Source organism: Electrona antarctica (genome assembly GCF_951216825.1).
Source record: "Electrona antarctica genome assembly, chromosome: 16".
Classification (NCBI taxonomy): domain Eukaryota; kingdom Metazoa; phylum Chordata; class Actinopteri; order Myctophiformes; family Myctophidae; genus Electrona; species Electrona antarctica.
Window position 1 is genome coordinate 30,653,285 of NC_136797.1, and position 21,331 is coordinate 30,674,615.

The following is a 21,331-nucleotide window of genomic DNA, read 5'->3' on the forward strand; positions in this document are numbered from 1 at the left end:
CACCATCGAAGGCATTGGGTCCTTTAATCCACATCTTTATTACGATATACTTCATAATACTACTTTTTTACGTGCAAAAAGTAGGTACGTAGCAAATAGCAACCTAATAATTCAATATTTCAATCGTTCTTTCAAAGAGAAGCTGAGATTTGACAGTAGCGGTCGACAGTACTTGCGCGCTCTGCTTGCGCGTGTGCAACAAGCAAGTAGGCACTCGACAGAGTGCAGTTCTAGTTATTATTATTATTATTATTTTCATTTCTTGAAAAATGAACATTTTGGAGTTAGGTGGTTTCTTCCCGACAGCAGAGATATACAACGGGGAGAATAGCAAAAACATTGAAACAAAAACAAATAGCCTATAATAACATGCACAATATAGACATGTTGAAAGTGGTTAGATCCTCCATCTCTCCCAGCGGTAATGGGGGGATAAACACCTTCACATAATTCACGTGAAATAAAACGTAAGCGATGCAGTTCAACCAAAGAACCACCGTTGCCTCGCAACAACAATTTCCGTCACCCCCTCCAACCTTCTCCTACGATACTGATGGTGAGATACAAATGCTAGTTTCGAAGCCACAAGCAATTATGATCTGTCCTAGTAAGGGGGGGGGGGGGGGGGGGGGGGGGGTCCAGAGTTTAATTCTGCAGGTAATTGCAGTAATTATCAGCTGTGCTTGGGATGACTTTCACTGCAGGTTCATTAAAGGCTTAAGGCATAATATGCCGTTGTGCGTAGGATGTTGTATTAAATGCACAGAGTGCACACCTGAAAATAGATAAAATAAACTAACAGATGCACAGATGTATGGCCTACATACATCTTCCAAAGATGCAAAGTGCAACGGACAGGGCCTTGTAGGCATTAATATTAGCTTACAGTATACTTTGTGGATATTCATACTTCCCACAGCATTGTGTACAGTAAATAAATACATACTATACTTTCACCCTTTTTTTGAAGGGTGAAATGCATGCATGGCTTTTGAAGATTACATCATGTGGCAGCCAAGTCCATGGACATTTTAATGTTTGTTATGTTTTTGTTATGTTAGTTATAGTACATTTTAATGTTTGTTAATGTTTGTTATAGATACTTTGCCTGCCGAGTCTATGGACTTTAATGTTTGTTTAGAGCACTTATGACGTAAATCGTTTGCCAGCCTAGTCTATGGACTTTAATGTTTGTTCAGGATACTAAATGATGACGTAAGACGTCATGTGGTCGATATTAATACAGTGGGTACGTGGCCCTCACTTCACACGAGTGTGATTTTATTTCTGTTCATCATGCACCTGGACGGTTTCAGGCAATAAACTGCTGCCCTGTACAGTCCAAGCTTCGTGAACATTCGGGAAATACCGGCACTATTAGAGCAACCACTTCTTAGTTACTAGACTGCTTATACAGCTCAGCAACATTACCACAAAATGCTCACGAAAGCTTCAGCCAATAGGATGAGGAAAACCAATTCAGCAGTAAGACTGAATAAATGTTTTCAATTGACTTTTGAAGATGTATAGGCTAAAGCACACATTAGCATCTTAGCACTATATTGGTGATGCGCAGGCATAGAAGTATTGTATCAGCTGATGCTGCTACGCTATAGGGCGACCACATTCTGTATCCCAGATAAGAGGACTGGGTCGAGTGTATCTGTATCTTTAAGTAACTTTTGAGTATCTGTCTCTAAGACTTAGGCCTAGAGATACTCAAAAGTTACTTAAATATACTCCAAGGTGCTTTATACATTTTAAGCATTTAACTAGACCGGTGCCCGGCTGTAGAGCACCAAGTCGGCAACGATGGAAGTTGGAGATCCATGCCCCGCCAGGCTATGCCATACCTTTTGTACCCGTGTCAGAGTACCTGTTCCGTCCACCCATTTGCCTGTGTCCCTTATATGGAGTTCTGTGTCAGACATGCCCAAATCTGGAGTGTTGTGATGTCAGAACAGGCCAGCTCCATATATGGAGCCTGGGCAGGGTCCCTGTCCAGAGTACTGGACACTGCACTCCCTGCAGGGGTGTGGAACACGTCTGTCGAATTTGAAGTCAGTGGGGCGAACGGTTCTCGAGGTACGTGCATTACAGACGTACACAGAGACATGGTGCATTTATAGTTAGATGTATCTATGTTTATTTTTTCTCTAATAATAATAATAATAATAATATCCTCAAAAACATGCAATTTTAAATGGGAAGGGAAAGGCAGTTTATTTGTCATTTTTATTCAATGTGAGAGCCCAGTGCATTCATCTCAGTGCATCTTTTGATCTGAATGAAGGAGCCAGCCACTCTGTTACGTCACGTGCAATACAAAGTGGTAGCTGACCTCAGCATAAACGCCAGCGCAGCACCTTTGACAACGGGTGGGTTCGGAAATACACTGAAAGAATCTGAGATGCTCCGACCAGCCTGAATATCTGAATGAGCAGAGAGCACCTGGAGTGTGCTCCCTCAGAGAGTATTTCAGAACGAACCTGTGGACATGTATAGACCAATTATTTGTTTACAAACATTGGGACTGGGTGCACGGGTGACTGTTTCATGTAATCAATTCCCAACAGATCTCCAAACCTGTTATTTTGGGGAGCGCTGGTTTCAGTCCATTCAACCTCCTCTTGTGTGTTGGCTAGTGAGGTGCAGCCTAGGAGACATTTATACTTCAAAGCGCAAAAGTGTTGCGCACAGAGAACAGCTGATATACAAGCTCACATCGCATCGCGGATGCGACTATTGTGAGTGTAGAGGTCTGCGTGCGCGACACCATCGCGGGACGAAGCATAAATTATACTTGATGGGCTGCAGGTGTGCGTGCAGCCGTGCACAAACAGGCTCTGCTGCCGTGTTCATGAGCGCACCTCCGGTTCTTATGACAGCGACTGGAGGTGTGGTTTTGAGGACAACTGTTTTGAATTGCTATTATTGTTCACACACAACAGAAACCAATGGATTATATATTTCAAGAGTGAGAGAATACAATAAAAATCCTAATCATTCTTCCTCCACACTGGGAGAAAAACAGCATCTGAAAGTTTGATGGGGCATTTTTTATATGTGAGTGCAGTTAGAACTTTTCCATTGCATCTTATGAGAGGAAGGGTTCTTCTGCTGCCGGTATGCACGCGCATGCTGTTTCTTATCAGTGTGACGTCATCTGTTAAGGCGTCTATAGTAACACAACTTAGCTGTGTTGGTTGTGTAGTGGATGGCAGAATAGTCTGGCACACTGATTGGTTTAAGTTGAGTAACGCCCAAACCACACCTATGCATAATGGTAATGGGTAGCGGAGGTGTTTTAAGGATTTAGGTGGTGGCACAAGATAGATTTTTTTATGGGGGAACGCCTCTTACACAATACTAAATCCCAAAATGAAAGAGATAGGGCTCCTGGCGCGAGATGGAGCCCCTAATGTAGTAGCCTAACTTGTTTTCCATAGCTACAGATTGTACAGGGAAGCCACACTGTTAGTAGAATGTTGTCTTTATATTTTAAAGATTTGTTTTTTGGCTTTTGTGCCTTTATTGATAGTTACAGTGAAGACAGACAGGAAAGAGGGAGAAACACGCAGCAAAGGTTGTCATGAATGGGACTCGAACAGGCCAGAGCCTATATGTGGCATGTGACTGGACCATTAGGCCAGCGGGGGCCCCACTTGTTAATTTATTATTAATGGCTCTATCTTAAACTATTTTTAAATGTTTTTCCCTTATCCCTAAACTTCTTTGCCATTTTTTACTATTTTGTAAAACATTTTAAAATAGCCGATCTACATCGACACCTTTGAACTATTAAAAAAAACTAAGGGGTGGCGCAAGATATAGCCCTAGGTTTTTGGAGCTTTGAGCCTATACCCTTTCCTATATGTAAACAGCTGACCAACCATGCAGGATTTGATTTGCTATAATGGGGACAGGGGGGGATTCCATTCCTCTGCTTTTCATGTCCCCCCCTCTGATCATTTGTTTTTATATGTTTTATTCGTGCTTCTGGTAAGACTGAATTCTATTCAACGCATTTCCTTTTACATACTACATACTAGATGGGGGAAGACATGCAGTAAAGGCCGTGTCGGGCTCGGGAGTCGAACCCGCGGCACACTGCGACTGGATTACCAGTCGGGTGCCCAGACGGTTACGCCACCGCCTGGGCCATACTCCAGTTTTAAGTGATAAGTTATCACCTTCACCTTCATAATGAGTCGAGGCCATGCATCATACTCGCGGTGATGTCCTTAAGCATTGACCCCGCCTCCCTCTGGTTCAGATGCGAAACCCCCATGCCTGCAAAACCAAGCGGACCACCCACCCAGAGACCAATCAGTGAACGAGGGGATAGCCCAGAGTCTGACAGCAAAAACAGAGAGATGTGTACGCGGTCCGCGGTGATAGCTGATCACCCCCCTCTGAATATAATGACCTTCAACATCACATCATGGTTTGGTGTGATGCGTGCCATCAACCGGAACCCTCTCGACAGGGTGGTTAGGAATTTAGGATCAGTGGCAAGATCTTCGGGAGGAACCAGGAGTCACTCAGCAGCATCCATAAAAAACGGACAATAAGGCCTCTCAAATAGTTGAGGATATTAACACACGCACCCTACAGTACATACCCACTACGAACTAACGCCCTCAGGCCGGCGATACAGTGCGTCAAAACTCACTAAAAGGGGCTAGAACGCCTAGGCTGACATAGTTTTTTTAAATAGTTCAAATAGCCGATCGACAAGTTCCGGTTTATGCTGAGGTGGATTCAGCTCTTAATCTTAAGCGATATTATTTAGATATATATATTTGTCCCTTTTCTTTCTTTTTTCTATAGCGGGGAAATAAATAGCCCATATCTACAAGCTCTGAGCTTGTAGGGTTTGATTTGCTGAGGGGGATGGGAACACTATCTAGTCCTCTGATATCACCCTTCTGGTCATTCGTTTTTATCACCGGAGGGGATGTGTTTTATCCTTGCTTCTGGTAAGACTAAATTAAATTCTTTCATTTCCTTTTGGGAAATGTAGTCTGATTTGTTTGATAGCCTTTGTTTGATTTACAATTGAACTATTTAATTATTTTTAAAATGAATGTTTACCACATTAACCCTGGTGCCTGGTGAAAAATGTTTATTTTTCAAATTTAGCAAAAATGGCCATCTATCTACGTACTGTACAAGCTCAGTATGCTATTTTCACTATACAAAGAAGTATCTACATATGAGGCGTGTAGTGATTAAGAAACTCTGCAACTGCCCATATATGGACCCGGAATCTCACATAGTGTCCTAGCAACAATAGACTGTTGAGAACATACAGTAGACCTTTTGTACAGTATCTAAGCGGCAGAAGGCACCCTCATGATAACATCACTTGACATTTACATGCATGAGCAAGGAGGAACCGCAGTGTGAACAGTGTCATTTACATCCTCTCCGAGGCTCCTGTTCAGGCTCTGATTCATGTCACAAAGTCCTCTGGGTGCACTTTGAGTGTGACCAGCTCGGGGAATAATGTGGCTCTGGCACTTTTGCCTTTCATCTTACATTGTTTCAATGGGGCATTACAACCAGGAACAGCAGCATATAAAACCTATTAGGTTTGGACCTCTTTGCCCTACTTTGATTTTCCATCTCCTGGCTTCGGAAGGAAAAGCAATGGACAACAAACATCAAAAAATACAAATGGTTCCCTGAGTTGATTTGAGGGAAAGCAGAGTGTGGTTTCTCATCAATAAATTCACAAAGTAATTAGAGAAAGCACTTGAAAGCCAATTTGCTGGCTGACAAATGATCAATCTTCATCTGTAATGCACACAGCAGCGGTGGGAGGTAGGGTGACGTATAGCCTGCAAGTGCTAGCCTCTCACACTTGGTGACAAGGGCTAAGGAAGAAGTGTTCACTACATTTTCTAGGAATATGTTTTCAAGTTTAAGTTAATCTTTGTCTGTTGGAGACCAAACTATAATCCTGCACCATTACATTTACTCCTGCATGCATAGATCCATGTGTGCACTCTGCTAGACTGCTAGTACATGTATTATTTGCCATAGTATTGACTGGCAGCAGTGGCAGTATACATATAATGATAGATGTGCCTTCTAAGGCTAGCAAGCTCATTATTAAATGTGGATTTATTTGTATCCATCTTGTTTTGGTTCTTGACCTCTGCTGTTTCTTTCATACTGCCATTGCTGCTATGGCAGTTATGGCACCTACATTTTCCTTCTGGGATCAGTAGGTTCAACTCTCACTTCATCTCTTTGAGCATTCACTTTTCTTTTATATCTCACTTTCAGAGATAATAGGCTATGTGTTCATTTGACCTCATTGGAAAACACAGGTAATACACAAATAAATCAAAATAAATTGATCTAGGAGTGACAGTTCACAAATACTGTGGAATCATTTACTCAGTGCTCTCGAGCATGATGCAAATTAAAATGTGAGCTGCGTGGATTGATTGCTTTAATAGGAACTAATGAAAAATCATTCTGGAAATAAAGAAAGTCAGACATTCACTACACTTCCATTCACGTGGATGGGCAACAGTGAATTATCTTTTATGTCTTGATTAATTCATTTCCGTTTGAAGGAAACAACCTCCCTTAATTTTATCATAGGATACACGTTTACACATCAATTCACCAGCATACTGTATCTCATGCTCAATTAAATTGTCTGTTAGGATAGCCGATGCGCCTAATTTATCTGGAGGATACACTGCTACACCTTTAGCAGCCAAGCTGTTGGTCTCACGCTCTATCTGAAATCTTATTAATTACTTGGCTTTTAGACAGAGATCGTCCCTCTTTAGAGGAACTGTGTAACATGACCCAGCATTGCTGTTACTCATGGTCCGCACATCGGAGGAGCCTCTTCCTCGCATGACATCCCCAGCATTTCTCCTCCTCGTCCTCATCATCTCTCGCCCTCGTCTTGCATTGATCTCACCCCCCCGTCCAGAATAGATTTGAACACAATAATTCAGCAGCCAGGTAAATTGGAACAATAACTCAGACCATTAGTGAATTAGTTTGTTCTTTAAAATCAGCCATTGATCCCCAAGCTGAGCTGATTGGTTGTCGACCGACCGGGGCATTTAATTATCGAACAGAGCATTGCTTGCTGAGCCATGTCTTCTGAAGGTCAGGGTGCCACTGCAGTCCTAAATAAAGCAACAAAAGGAGTGAAGCAAAGAGATGGGAGGGAGAAAGAATCCAGTACAAATGAAGTTAGCCACGGCTGACCCTCCCATTCCTCTGTTACTTTCCAGCAATTGCAAGTGGCAGGCCATTACCACGCCTGTCCAGACGTGGCCGAGAGCTGGGTTATAATAATTCTCATAATTCTGCCGAGACTGGAGTGGCATTTTTAGATGCCCCCTGTCCACTCCCTCCCCCATTTCTGTCATTCCCTTGAAGTCCTTTTCTCCCAAATGACCCTTCAGTGACATCCGTTTATATTAAACACTTTCAACCTGGTGTCACTATATCTCGGGTATAGGCCTATGTCATTATAGGCGAAATTCTTTCAAATAATGTTTAATATTTTTTGAAAATATCATACCCACAAGTTCGGAACGTGATGTGTTGTGAGCTTGTAGATCAGCTATTTTTTGCTATTTTTGAAATAAGGCACATGAGCTAAGGTAAAATATCCCAAAGAAGTCATAGATGTTCAAGAGCACTCTAGCCCAATGTGAAAGGGTTTGCAATATACGTTAAATGATTAATGTCTATTATTATATTATCAATTATTATTATTTGAATTTATTTAGTCTAATTACAGTGTGACAAGAACTCCACATGGAAAATGGTAGCAGACAGCACATGCTGTATATTGTACTCAAGCCAACATAAACAACCGCTGGATAAGCTGGTATATAGTGCAGATATATCTATACATACACAGTCCCTAGAGCCTACCTGTCTGTCTCCTTGCAGAAGGCTTGATTCTCCTCTGATCTCCTGCTTCTCTGGGACTCAGAATACAAATAAGTAGAACAAACCTCCTCATTCTTGTGAATGTTATAGAACAAAGAGGTATACTTAGGCCCCCATGCTGGGGAGAGGGCATCGATTGGCAAAAGCTAGCGACGGGACCAGCATGGCGATTGAATCCCCCTGAATGAGCCAGAACGGAGGAGGAGCCGCGCCATGAATAAGGCTGTTCAAACGGGGAACGGAGGTAAAAAAGCCTCCCTTGTTCTCTCTTGTTCTTTGCTGAGGCAGACATCCTCTTCTATTTACCCAGATTATTCAGGAACACACGTGATCGAGTCTCTCCGCGTGTCTCCAGCTCTCGCTCCCCTGTCCTTGTCTCAGTCATTCACTCAGCTTCAGTAAACACATCAATATTCAGAATACACTGCAGTTACCCCCAGGCGTTTGTCCGAAAAAAAGAAAACGCACAAGATCTGTGATGTTTTTTTTTAGATTGATGCAAAATGGGCACGACAAGAGAACCGGAGTGAGAGTTGCTATGTTGTCTCAAGGTTGATGACTTGATGAAATCACAAAACTTACCCTCAACTCTTCATTCTGAACTCATCATTTATTATAGAGAACACCTGCCAATAACAGTCTGACTACTATAGAAGGTACACATCTGCTTTAATAATAATATAGCAGCTTTTTGAATGAAGAGGGGATTGACTAGAGAGAAACCTTTGGGATTTTAATGATACCGATTTCTTAACGATCTGATTCCTTAACGACCACTTTATTGATTATCTCTCTCTCTCTCTCTCTCTGACACACACATAGTCACGCACGCACGCACGCACGCACGCACGCACGCACGCACGCACGCACGCACGCACGCACGCACGCACGCACGCACGCACGCACATTATAATTCTTATAATATTGGGTGGAATGTGTTACTTGTTGCATAATGTGATGAGGTTGTTTGAATGGAACTTACCTCAACACTGAGTGCTTAATATTGTTGTCGGGCAGAAACGGTCTCCATATTTAAATGTTTTGTTTGTTCGTAAATTAATGAACTCCTTGTCAATCGCACAAAAGTTGTGAAAATGGCAGATCTACAAACTCACAACGTGTCGCAATGGGTCACGTTTATTTTTTTATAAAATGTTTAAAAAAGGATCGGTTTTGGACACCCAAAACTGTCCACCCGACAGCGATATGCTACTGTAGCTGGATTCGTTTTTTTGTTTTTTTTATATATAAATTGGAACATCTGTTGTGACATTGTTGGCATTACACATTTGGGAGACGAAACCTCTAAGAGTGTCTATTATAGCTGGTAATGTCACAGCCTCAGTCACTTGCACACACAGCAGGAGGAAAAATAATACAGACTTTTAAAGAGCAATGAAAAACCTGGGAATCATTAGTGGGAACCGTTATCTCAAAATGTGCTTCGATGTGGTTGGTACTCATCTCGACATTTGAACCAATTCCCAACTCTAGCAGAGATGCTCACTGTGGGATGTGGGTGTGTGTGGGGTGGTGGGGGGGTTTGCAGAAATTCAGCCAGCAATGATACCTCAGGTGGTGTAAACGACTAAGCTCCCAGGTCCATTAACAACACAGATTTTTTTTCTTCATCCATTTCATTTTCAGGAATCAATCACACCACCAATGTACACACACGCGCACATAATATACCCACAGGCCAGGCACGCACGTGTGTATGTGAGCATGCATGCGTGCTCTCTCTCTCTCTCTCTCTCTCACACATACACACACACACACACACACACACACACACACGCACACAGGCGCACAGAAATGTGGACGGTAACGCATTACCTTGAAGTTCTATTAAAAAGTGCATGTTTGGATTCCATGCTGATGCAGTGAATGGTGAAAGTGCCCGTAGTGCAGTCTAGAGTGTTGTTGGTCTGAATACTATCTCAATACCTCAGGGCTACACTGTACCTGCATAAGTCTTGTAAAGAAAGGGATGCAAGAGGCGGATAAAAGCAGACCATTCTTGCTTGGAGAAGTGTATCTGCACAGAAAATGAGCTCTATTATCTGTGTGTGTGTGTGTGTGTGTGTGTGTGTGTGTGTGTGTGTGTGTGTGTGTGTGTGTGTGTGTGTGTGTGTGTGTGTGTGTGTGTGTGTGTGTGTGTGTGTGTGTGTGTGTGTGTGTGTGTGTGTGTGTGTGTGTGTGTGTGCGCGCGCAAAAGAGATGGAAAGAGAGAGTGAGATGGAGACAGGTTTTGAGGGAGACTATAATGTGAGTATGTGTCTTAGGTCTGGAGGTGTTGATTTCTTTTTCCATTACATTTCATGCCTGTGATATGAATTTAAATGATTATTCACATGTGCCTTTTTTCTTTATCACAGGTTAAAATATTAACAATGCATTAACTTGTGCAAATATGTCTAGAAAATATAGTTACTAGTTACTACAACTAATGGCAAGAATATTTGTAAATTGCTGTCAGCATTGTGTCATGGTAATGTGCTAATGCATTGCATGGTTGGGGTGAGCCATAAGTCTTGCAGTAGCCTAGCCGATCGGATAGAATTGATAATGGTAGAAATTAAGGATGAACGATTATTCTTTTTCAAACCGAAATTGCGAAATCACAAAGGCTGTGATTTTTATTTATTTAATTAATCATAATTTTCAACCGGAGTGAGTCTGATCCAGTGTTTACGACACTTCTGTGCTGCGCTCTCTATTCTAACCAATCAGAGGTGTCCCTGCAGTCTGGGCCGTGGCTCAGCGGTCCAGGCACCTTGGCTGGTAATCAATTTTGGCAGTGTGCCGTGGGTTCGACTCCCGATCCCGACGGCCTTTACTGCATGTCACCCCCCCATCTCTCTTCCCATTTCCTGTCAGCCTACTGTCTATCCCTGCAAGTGTCCCTGCAGTGCATATGACTGCAGTTCCGTACACGTACACGCCCAGTGCCCAATACAAAGTAATCCTTTACGTCTACTCGCACTGGTGGCTGCTAGTAACAGCAGCGGCAAGCATGCCGAGCCAGAAGAAACTCAGAGTCCGCACAATTCAATCCCAAAGAGATCGGGCACTTCAGTGATATGGCATTATTTTGGTTTTGATATTACACAAAAGAGAGTTTTGTGCAAGACCTGTCGTGGTACAGTCAAAACATCCCGCGGCAACACCACAAACCTTCGCATGGCAGGGGACGCTGTCCCGCTGTCCCCCATTTATGTTAATGCTACAGTAACAGTGTGTCCCCCCCAGGCCATTGTGGTGCATGTAAATTTGTCCCCGTCCCCGAGGTCCGCGAAATTGTACCAAGATCCAAGTCATTAAAAAGAAAATAAATTACTCAAGTCATATTATATCAGCTTACACCAGGACCCGTGGTGGGCAAATAGCCGGCCAACAAGCTCATAAACATTAAAGTTAAAGTCATAAGCTTGTCTGCAAATGTTTTAGACTTTGCAAATCTTTAAACCTCAGACAAAATGATCTTATAATTGATGACACATCTGTCAAAATGTAGCCTACAAATAATTGATACAATGAATATGCTTTTATTTGGTGAAATGTCAATAAAAAAAATTATAAAACAATTGAACAGAATATCTAAATGTGAATATTAAATGATGAGAATCACAATATTGTGCATTGAAGATTAGATCTGTAGCCTAATAGCAATTGCACATAAATAGAAAGACAGACAATTACATTGCATTTATGGTCTGTATCCAGAGAGCTGTTTACAATCCCATTACTTTTTAAATGGACACAGTGAATACTAAACTGAAGGTTGACTTAAATATATATCGCGAGTCAAATCGCTCAATCGTTCAGCCATATGGTGGGTCTGACCTCGTGAGACCAGTATGCTGCCCTACAAAGCCAAAGTGCAGTAACTACATTTTTGAACCCATGCACTGACTTATTTATTTGCCTTCACGATCAGGGCAGATAAACAATTAGTGCTACATCACTGGCCAAACGAAGCACTTCAAATTAAACCTTACTGCACTTGGGTTTCTAGGGCAGTATGGGTGCGACCAGGTCTTGTGCGTGCGTGTGTCATTGTGGGTAGTGCCATGGTGGCTTGCCAGTTTGTGTGCCCTGCATGCAGCTGCGTAGATGTCGTGCCAGGGTGTCTGCGGTGTCTTTGATCGCAGCAGGCAGAAACAAACAGAGGTGATGGAACTGACATGCATTGGGGATTTGGCCAAAGCACAATTTCCACCGCTGTTCCCCTGCGGACTCTCACCTTTTTACAGAATTATGGCATCAAACAAAAAGGCTAAGCACAAACTGACTGCTGTTACAGAAGGTAGCATCAACAAAGGCTATGTACAAGCTCAATGCTGCTAAAGAATTATAGCATCAAACAAAGGGCGAAGCACAAACCCACTGTTGTTACTCTAGCATCAAACAAAAGGCTAAGCACAAACTCACTGCTGTTACAGAATTATAACATCAAACAAAAGTCTAAGCACAAACTCACAGTTGTTTGTTTTGTTATTTTTGAGAATATAACAGATTGACAATAAATTACTTGGGTGATTGACAGGTTATGTTACGTGTGTATTTATTTTGAATACGTACAGTGGCACTGCGTTGTGTATCATTTACAGTATGTTTCCTCCTTTGAATGGAAGAAAGCACTGGCAGAGGTGTAGCAAACACATGCCCAGTGCACAGAACCTAGTTTAGCTGAACATTGATTATTGCTTCCTACTGGAGCCAGCTCTTATGAGTGCCCTTTTGATCTCTTTTCCCAATTAAATAACCTGTCTTAATGACACAGGATTAATTTGTTAAGTGCCCATTAATATAACTATGGCATATAGGCATAAAACCAAGTGATTTGCCTTCACGCATGCATGCACGCGAGCACGTACACTCACACATACTCATTAATTGGAACTTTGTGTTTACTCCCTCTCAGCACAGCAATATCATTTATGAATCCCCTCCTTCCAATCACCCCCCCTCTCAATTAGACAATGCATTGTTACATTTTGACGGCCAACATCAAATTAAGCTAAGATAATTAGATGGCCAGCTTAAAGCAGGCCATTAAATTATACCGTCATGTTTTGCCATTGCTACAGTATCACAGGTTAATCCATTGAGACCTGGAACGCATCCATGTCACGTTAGCGTTTAACCACATTAACCATTAACCCATTTTGGGGCGGGAACCCCTTTTGGTGTTTTAAACATTGTTATAATTTAGCTATTGAAAAATAGCAGATCTACAAGCTCATAGCGCGCCACCGAGTGGCGCGCTATGAACTTGTAGGTCTGCTATTTTTGAAAAATCGTTAAAATGTGCCTCAAATCTTTCCGAAAATTGTCATGATTTAGAAAACTTTTTTTTTAAAATTTCGACGTCAGGCCTGAATGGGTTAATGGGGGGGAGAAAGAAAGAAAGTTGCCCTATTTCCCTTCTCCCAAACCTGGTTTGATGTTGTTGATTCAGAACAGATATATACCATTACATTTTAGATACTGTATGTATTTTTTTTTTTAAATTAATTTATTAGAATTTTGAATGAACCAAGTGCAAAGTACCTGGCATGTTCTAAGCATATTCAAACTACCTCAGGGCATCCTGGTTTTGATCTCTTCCAGTACCTAATATACAGTAAGTAGGCTACAGTAAGACAGCATCTTGCAGGTGCTGATATACCACATTCATTAAAGACACAGTAACAAGAATTAAAATGACTCACTTTAGTAAACAATAACTTGGCAGAAAAAGTAATTCATATTTGTGCCAGCATCATTAGCCCACAGTATGTTGGCCCAGTAGGGTATTACTGCAATTACTTTAGCTTTTGTAATCAAATGATTCACCCTCTATTTTACAGGAAAAGATTAAGCTCATTACATTTCCCATGTTCTTTTATAACTTGTTATTGTCTAATAAAGCATGAAAAAAGGAGAATCTCTGCGTACAGTAGCGGTAATTTGATTTGCACACTGTTGGGTGCTCTACGGCCAGGGGCCAAAATCCTTACATGCAATTACAGATGAAAAGGGTTTCCTTATCAGTAACTAAAAGAAACGATTCTACTGGCAAGTCGATCGTAATGTTACAAGAACCACACATCTTTCTTAATACTAGAGGATACAATATTATCTTTGCCTTTGGTCACTATTGCCATATTTAGTGCTTTGTGTGATGCAATTGCGATGCCGCTCTCGAAGTCGTAACGATCTGAAATGGAAGTGTAGCTTTGCAGGGTCAAGTGATGCAGCATGTAGGTTATGGTCAGTAATCTTTATTTGTGAGGGTAGACAAAATAATGTCCGCGGGAATTAAAGTGAAGAGAACCACACCTTCCATGACTTATGTCAATAGACATTTGGAGGAGAGTCTGATCCTTCAGTGTTATTACACCTTGAGTGTTCCAGCAAACACATCGTAAATCTTTGTTAATATTATTTGGACTTGTTTTAAAGGACCTGGTGCTCATGCTTCCTTCCTGGTATTGTAAAACTGTCCAATGGCTTTAATATATTGTCTGAATACATGTGTCTGAAATATAGCTAAATGTAAAAAAACGGTGTCCCCTGAAGTGTAACAGACACTGAGTGCACTCATTCCAGTATATTAACCTCCAAAAGAATCATCTTTTAATTGATGCACCAAAATGAGAGCTCATTTAGTGCTTTATAAAAGCTCTGTTTAGGCCCAAATGATGTCCAACAATCCATGAAATCGTGAGTCAATAGACGAAAGTTTGTTTCAGTAATTTATACCCTGGGGGAAATGGAGACAGAATTCTCCCACATTAGCAGCTGGATGTCATAACATATCATAAAGCAGCCTCTTAACCCTGTCTGAACTTATCATGGCACCAATTAGTCGTCAGGAAGAGAAGGCCACACAACCAGGGATGTAATTCATACTCTTATTGCAAAAGGGCAACATTCCTCGTTAGTATGAAGAGGCACAATCTGTGTGGGGGCCTTTTGAGAACGCTGGTGTACTATGAAGGATGATGGTTCTGATAAAAAAGAAAGGAGAGAAGGGAACAAAATAAATAAATATGAAGAAGTTATGTCACTGCAATAGATAATGCATGACAGCAATAAGCGTAGCATACTCTGTCAACAATATCTTCCCATTACAATTCCTATATTGTTAATAGTACTGTCGTGGGGCAGCCTGTGCCCTATAGAGACTAACATGAAGAAGGCACACACACTCATCAGTTCACACCGTTGCTTCCAATTAATCAAAGCTGGCCTGCTTGGAAGTGACTGTTTGTAGTGTCAGTGTTGTGTGTTCCTCAAAAAGTATCGATCTGAATGAATTCCTGAACATGGACATTGCGAGGATTTTTAACATGCTGAATTGATTGTTGGTCACCTCTGTTCTGCAGTGCTGGCAATTCTCCTGTTGATTGGGTGGTGCCATTAGTACTGTTAAGGAGAGGGGTGTTTGTTCCAGTTTTATATTGCAGAGCTTTTCTAATTGTGTGAGTAAAGTGGCACCTGTGAAATATGAAATGGAAATGGTTTAAGTAATGATGTAATTGTTAGGGGTGGGACGATATGGGTTCCTCACGATACGATATATATCGCGATATTAGGCCCTCGATAACGATAATATCACGATATTCGATATATTGCGATATTTGCGATATATCGATATATTGTATGAAATTTCATCAACGATATATCACGATATCTGCAGCATTTTGTATTCCCACAAAGCTGTTTGGAGACTTTGGACAAATCACCATCCAGTAATTCAGTACTTCTGGTTGCTGTGGAATCTGAGTGGGATTTGCTTTATTTTAGCTGTCATTTCCTCCTTTTCTAAACATATTGTTCATCACTTCATTATGAACAACATTTCAAATTTCTAAAAGAAATCGATATCGATATTTTAATAATCAATATTGATTATTTATCGCAGGAGGACGTATCGATATATATCGCTATATCGATATTTCAGCACAACCCTAGTAATTGTATATAAGTTTGGTTTCAGTTTGGTTTTGGCAAGCTAGAGAGCAGCCAGAGGAAGAGCTTCTGGAGCCCTTCATGCCATGGAAGGGTTTAGCCCATAAATGTAGTTACCTAGGTTGCTGTGTTTTGCCTGTGTTCTTATTTTGATGTGCCTATTTTTTGGACAGCTCTGTCAATGTGAATATTATTGCACTTCGGTGTTTTGTGTTTTGCGTTCTTGGACAGTGGTCTGATTCTTGGAGCCTTGGCCGTCCGGCCAAACTTTACAGTTACCACATGAACCCTGGCATCCCTATATTCTGGGTCTATAACAGTGAAGAAAGCTAATCTACAAGCTCACGTGTCGCAGCCCGCCACGTTGTGAGCTTGTGGATCGACTAGTTTAAATCGAAGAGATTTGGTATAGAGTGGAAAAAAGGAGCTGACCGATTTTTAGAGGCCTGGGTGACAAGGGTCAACTAAGGGTTCATGTGGTTACATAGAATTTGTCAATCAATGTTAATATTTGTCTTTCTTTCCCCCTCCTTCCCTTTGTTTCTCTTAAGGTCTCCACAGAATGGAGCGAGAATGAACAGAGAGCGGCTTAAAAAAAAGCATGAACTGGAGGTTTATTGAGGTCATCTGCTTCCTGTTTATATGGGACCATATAACAGTTCAGTCTTCCCGCCAGGATCCGTCAGCCACTGAGCAGCATGTTACCAAGCAATATGACTGGCTCATCTCTGACCGCGGACCTTTCCACCACTCTCGGAGTTACCTCTCCTTCGTGGAAAGATTCCGCCAAGGATTTACAACCAGATATAAAATTTATAGGTGAGTCTACATTCAGTCAAGCATTTCGTGCTGATGATGCCATGCAAGGTTTTATGATGCTGTCTTCTTAATGCTTTTTCTTTATTCCCACGGCGCCAGCCAGCAAGCTGTGGTATTTCAATGGTAAATGCATTCAGTATTCACCCATGGACGATTTGCCATAGTGCCAACACAAATCAAATTGCTACCGCACCTGCGCAAATCGCCTTTGTTAGGTGTGCAAAGACTAAAGAGGCAAATGATGAATAACCACACCACTGAGTTGTGGGCTTTAACATAATACTTGTTCAGCTGGAAAAAGTTAAACACACAGTTACATTACATTCAGGCACTCTCAAGAATACTTGATTTTATTCTTATTACCATGTATTTATGAAAATGCTTTGCTGTATAATACTATTGATCATTTCTGTAAGGTGGTTTAAATTGATTGCAGCTGACTGGCACAATTAAAAATGGGACATTTTAAAATCTTTGTGCAAAACAATAGTTTGAGAATCTGCCATCATGTTATTAATGGTCTGAGATTATTTGGCTATGCAGAAATACATGTGTGTAGTTTTTAACCCATTTTGTGCGGGAACCCCTTTTGGTGTTTCAAGCATTCTGTTATACTTTAGCTATTGAAAAATAGCAGATCTACAAGCTGGTCTGCTATTTTTGAAAAATCGTAAAAATGCGGCACAAATCTTTGAATAGGTATATATTCTTTCAGAGCGAACGTTTTTTTTTATTTCGACGTCAGGGCTAAATGGGTTAAATGTGTCAGTAATACTCATTGCTCATGCAATCTCTGCTATAGAGTATAGCCAGCTGTAGTGTGAATGATTGACAAACATTGACAAACATCTCAACCATTTGCTTCTAACTATATATGTGTCTTTAGAGCTGCATTCAACTTGTTAAACATTATGTCCGTGTAGTGTTCCACATCATGCCTACTGCATGTTTTTAATATATAGAACCTGAATATAGAGAGCCTGATTGTCAGGCAATTGTTTGGCACATTTTATTTGACAGTATTAGTGATCTTAGTGAAACTGAGGGCTAATGCAGCATGTAGGATAGATAACAGCATAATTGTCTCGATTTGTTTGTCTGCTTCACCCATTTATAAACACCCATGCTATACTAAATTTGGTTCCTGTAAGCTTTGCCCTGTACTGTATTGGATAACATTTAAAAAATTAGCATGCTTCAAGCAAAACATTTTGTGAAGATGATTTAGCAGTGAGCTTAATTGCATGTCTAGTGTGGCAGTATTTCTAAGCTGTGTAGAGGAGTAGAGAGAGTCATCACTTTTCATAGGATATTATATGAAAAGTTCTGCTTAGGGTATCATACAATGATACAAATCCCCATGAGATTAAGTTGCCTTAACCCTAGACCTCCCCTAAACCCCAATGATATCTTTATCTCCACCAGGTGAACATGTTCTTAGCTGTGTGTGTGAGTGTGTGAGTGAGTGAGAGGTGCGTGCGTGCGTGCGTGCGTGCGTGCGTGCGTGCGTGCGTGCGTGTGTGCGTGCGTGCGTGCGAGAGGCAGAGAGAGAGAGAGAGTTTTATGTTACTTTGACGTATTGAAGTATTATTAGGACATGACACCTCACAGCGAGTTGTGGTCTAGGTCAGTGGTTTTCAACGCTTTTCATTTCAAGGTCCATTATTTATTCGGCATTTGAGCCACGGACCACCATTTGATGAGATTTAGCCTCTCCAACCCAAAACTACATAATATGTTGTTATTGTTGGATTTTTTCTTTCCACAATTCCATGCTGTATTGATGTTGTGCTATAGGAGAGACAATCAAAATGACAATTATTTTACATTCTCTAATTGTGTAGACTTCTTGAAAATTAAGTAATGCAGATGTTTAACAATAATGTAACTCTTGAGAGCGTAAAATGAAACCAAATGGGCCCGTAAGGGTCCGTTTGGTTTGATTTTACGCTCTCAAGAGTTAAAGATCTATAAGGGTTCATTTGGTACCAACTCTCCATCATTTAGATGGGGACCACCGGGAACCCTCTCAAGGACCACTGGTGGTCCCCGGACCACTGGTTGAAAACCACTGCTTGCCCGATTCCGAAAATACCCGACAGGATCCGAAACCCGTACGGGTCGGATCAATTTTGATCAAAATCACTCGGGTCGGGTCGGTATCTGTTCTGTTACCTCGGAACTCTGGGTCTGTCTATCATTATGTGTAATATAATGGATCCGAGAAGATTTGCTTTGAATTGAAAACGGTGTACAATCATTAATTCCTCTGTGTCGGACGATCAATAGAAATATTTTCTTTTAAAACGGCTACATTGACATGGTGTGGCTAAAATTGTAAAATGGTCTCAATGATGATAGATGTTTTTTTAAATAATATTCAGGAGAGCTGTGTCGGAACTGTGTCAGATGTCAATCTCAAGCATTCAATTTCTGTTTAATTTAGTTTAGTTCACATTTGTCACATAAGTATACTGATTTACTTAAGTCATTGTGTGTCATATTGAAGGAAGATGCAATCCAAATGATTAATGTGGGAAGTAAGAAGTAACATGTACAAAGATATCGCCCTGAGAATTGAGGTTTGAGGCACACCGTACATAATCGATAACACTGAAGAAATATAAACCTTTCAAGACAGTCCCAGGGATTATTTCAATTAGAACATCATGATTGATAAGTCATGTCAGACGCAGTGCAGAACACTGCAATGTGCAGCAGAAGAGATTTGCAACCTTGAAAATGTCAAAACTAAAATGTTTACCAAAATGACTTATTAGTAACAATGGAGTTATTGTCATTTACTCTCATTTGCTCATGAGAGTAGCAAATAATGGCATACAATAAAAAAATATATATATGTCAATATTTGAATGACCTTATTTTTGGCATTCAGACATGCAGCCAGCAATGGGTAGAATGCTCCGAAAAATGTTTTAGTCTCTGTGACACATCTAGTGGCCGCAATCTGCATTCAAAGATGTTCCTAGAAGCTTTGTCATTGGTCGAAAAAAACCTGGTCGCAATGACTAACCAATCAGGAAGCAGACAGGTAAATCGACCAATGACAAAGCTTCTAGGAAAATCTTTGAATGCAGATTGCGGCCCCTAGATGTGTCACAGAGACTACATTTTTTTAGGAGCGTTCTACCCATTGCTGGCTGTCTGAATAAAAAAAGAAAAGTAATTAAAATGTTGACATATTATTGCTTATAGCAGCTTTAAAACGACTTGATGCATTGTTGCGAACGCAGTGAGCATTTACTATGAGACCCAGCAGATCACGTCTGTGTGTGTGTCTGTGTGTGTGTCTGTCTGTGTGTCACGCTGTAACACCACCCGCCCACCACCAGAGGGCGCAGCTGTATCACACACAAAAACACACACACACATGCACGCACGCACACACACGCACGCACGCACGCACGCACGCACGCACGCACGCACGCACGCACGCATGCACGCACGCACACAAAAAACTTAACTTAAAAAAAAACTTAACTTAAAAACAAAACTTAAAAAGGAAAAACGCACACACACAAAAACTTAACTTAAAAAAAAACTTAACTTAAAAAAAAACTTAACTTAAAAAAAAAATTAAAAAGGAAAAACGCACACAAAAAAATTAACTTAAAAAAAAACTTAACTTAAAAAAAACTTAACTTAAAAAAAAAACGTAAAAAGGAAAAACGCACACACACAAAAAACTTTACTTAAAAAAAAACTTAACTTAAAAAAAAACTTAACTTAAAAAAAAAACTTAAAGGAAAAACGCACACACACAAAAAACTTAACTTAAAAAAAAACTTAACTTAAAAAAAAACTTAACTTAAAAAAAAAAATTAAAAAGGAAAAACGCACACACAAAAAACTTAACTTAAAAAAAAACTTAACTTAAAAAAAAACTTAAAAAGGAGAAACGCACACACACAAAAAACTTAACTTAAAAAAAAACTTAACTTAAAAAAAAACTTAAAGGACCACTTCACCACTTTTCAACTTCTCTTCCTATAATTGGTCCTCACTAATGTTCATGATAAAACACCACCATTTTTTCCTACTCGGTCTGTGTCTCATAGGAGGGCTGTGGCCAGTTCAGAAACCCGTCCACCAGTGACATCATCGATGGTGAATCCAAGCTATTAAAAACGGCAGGCTTTCTTTTCCTGAAATGTTGCAATGCAAAAGTTGAAGCCATCGTTCTCACGATAATAAAAATCTAAATATATTTGAAAACAAATCTTGTTTAAAAAAAAAATCTGCCTAATGATGTCACTGGTGGACGGGTGTCCGAACTGCCCAAAGCCCTCCTATGAGACACAGACCGAGTAGGAAGAAAAGGTGGTATTTTATCATGAACATTAGTGAGGACCAATTATATGAAGAGATGTTGAAAAGTGGTGAAGTGGTCCTTTAACTTAAAAAAAAACTTAACTTAAAAAAAAACTTAACTTAAAAAAAAACTTAAAGAAAAAACTTGAAAAAAAAAAAACCTAAAAAAGAAACACGCACGCACGCACACATACACACACTAAAAAAATAACTTGAAAAAAATTTTATTTAAAAAAACTTAACTTAAAAAAAACCTTAAAAAGTACGTAATTTA

At 40.5% G+C, this 21,331-nt stretch overlaps 1 protein-coding gene across 2 annotated transcripts in view; it reads left to right on the forward strand.

Moving 5' to 3' along the window:
• Positions 1-21,331, forward strand: part of brinp1 (bone morphogenetic protein/retinoic acid inducible neural-specific 1) — a 262,147-nt gene that overhangs the window by 130,380 nt on the left and 110,436 nt on the right. For both annotated transcript variants that reach the window (XM_079524433.1, XM_079524432.1), the window contains one exon: positions 16,458-16,725. In XM_079524433.1, coding sequence (XP_079380559.1) covers positions 16,508-16,725 — 218 coding nt within the window. In that variant the 5' untranslated portion in view covers positions 16,458-16,507. The remainder of the gene's footprint in view (positions 1-16,457; positions 16,726-21,331) is intronic.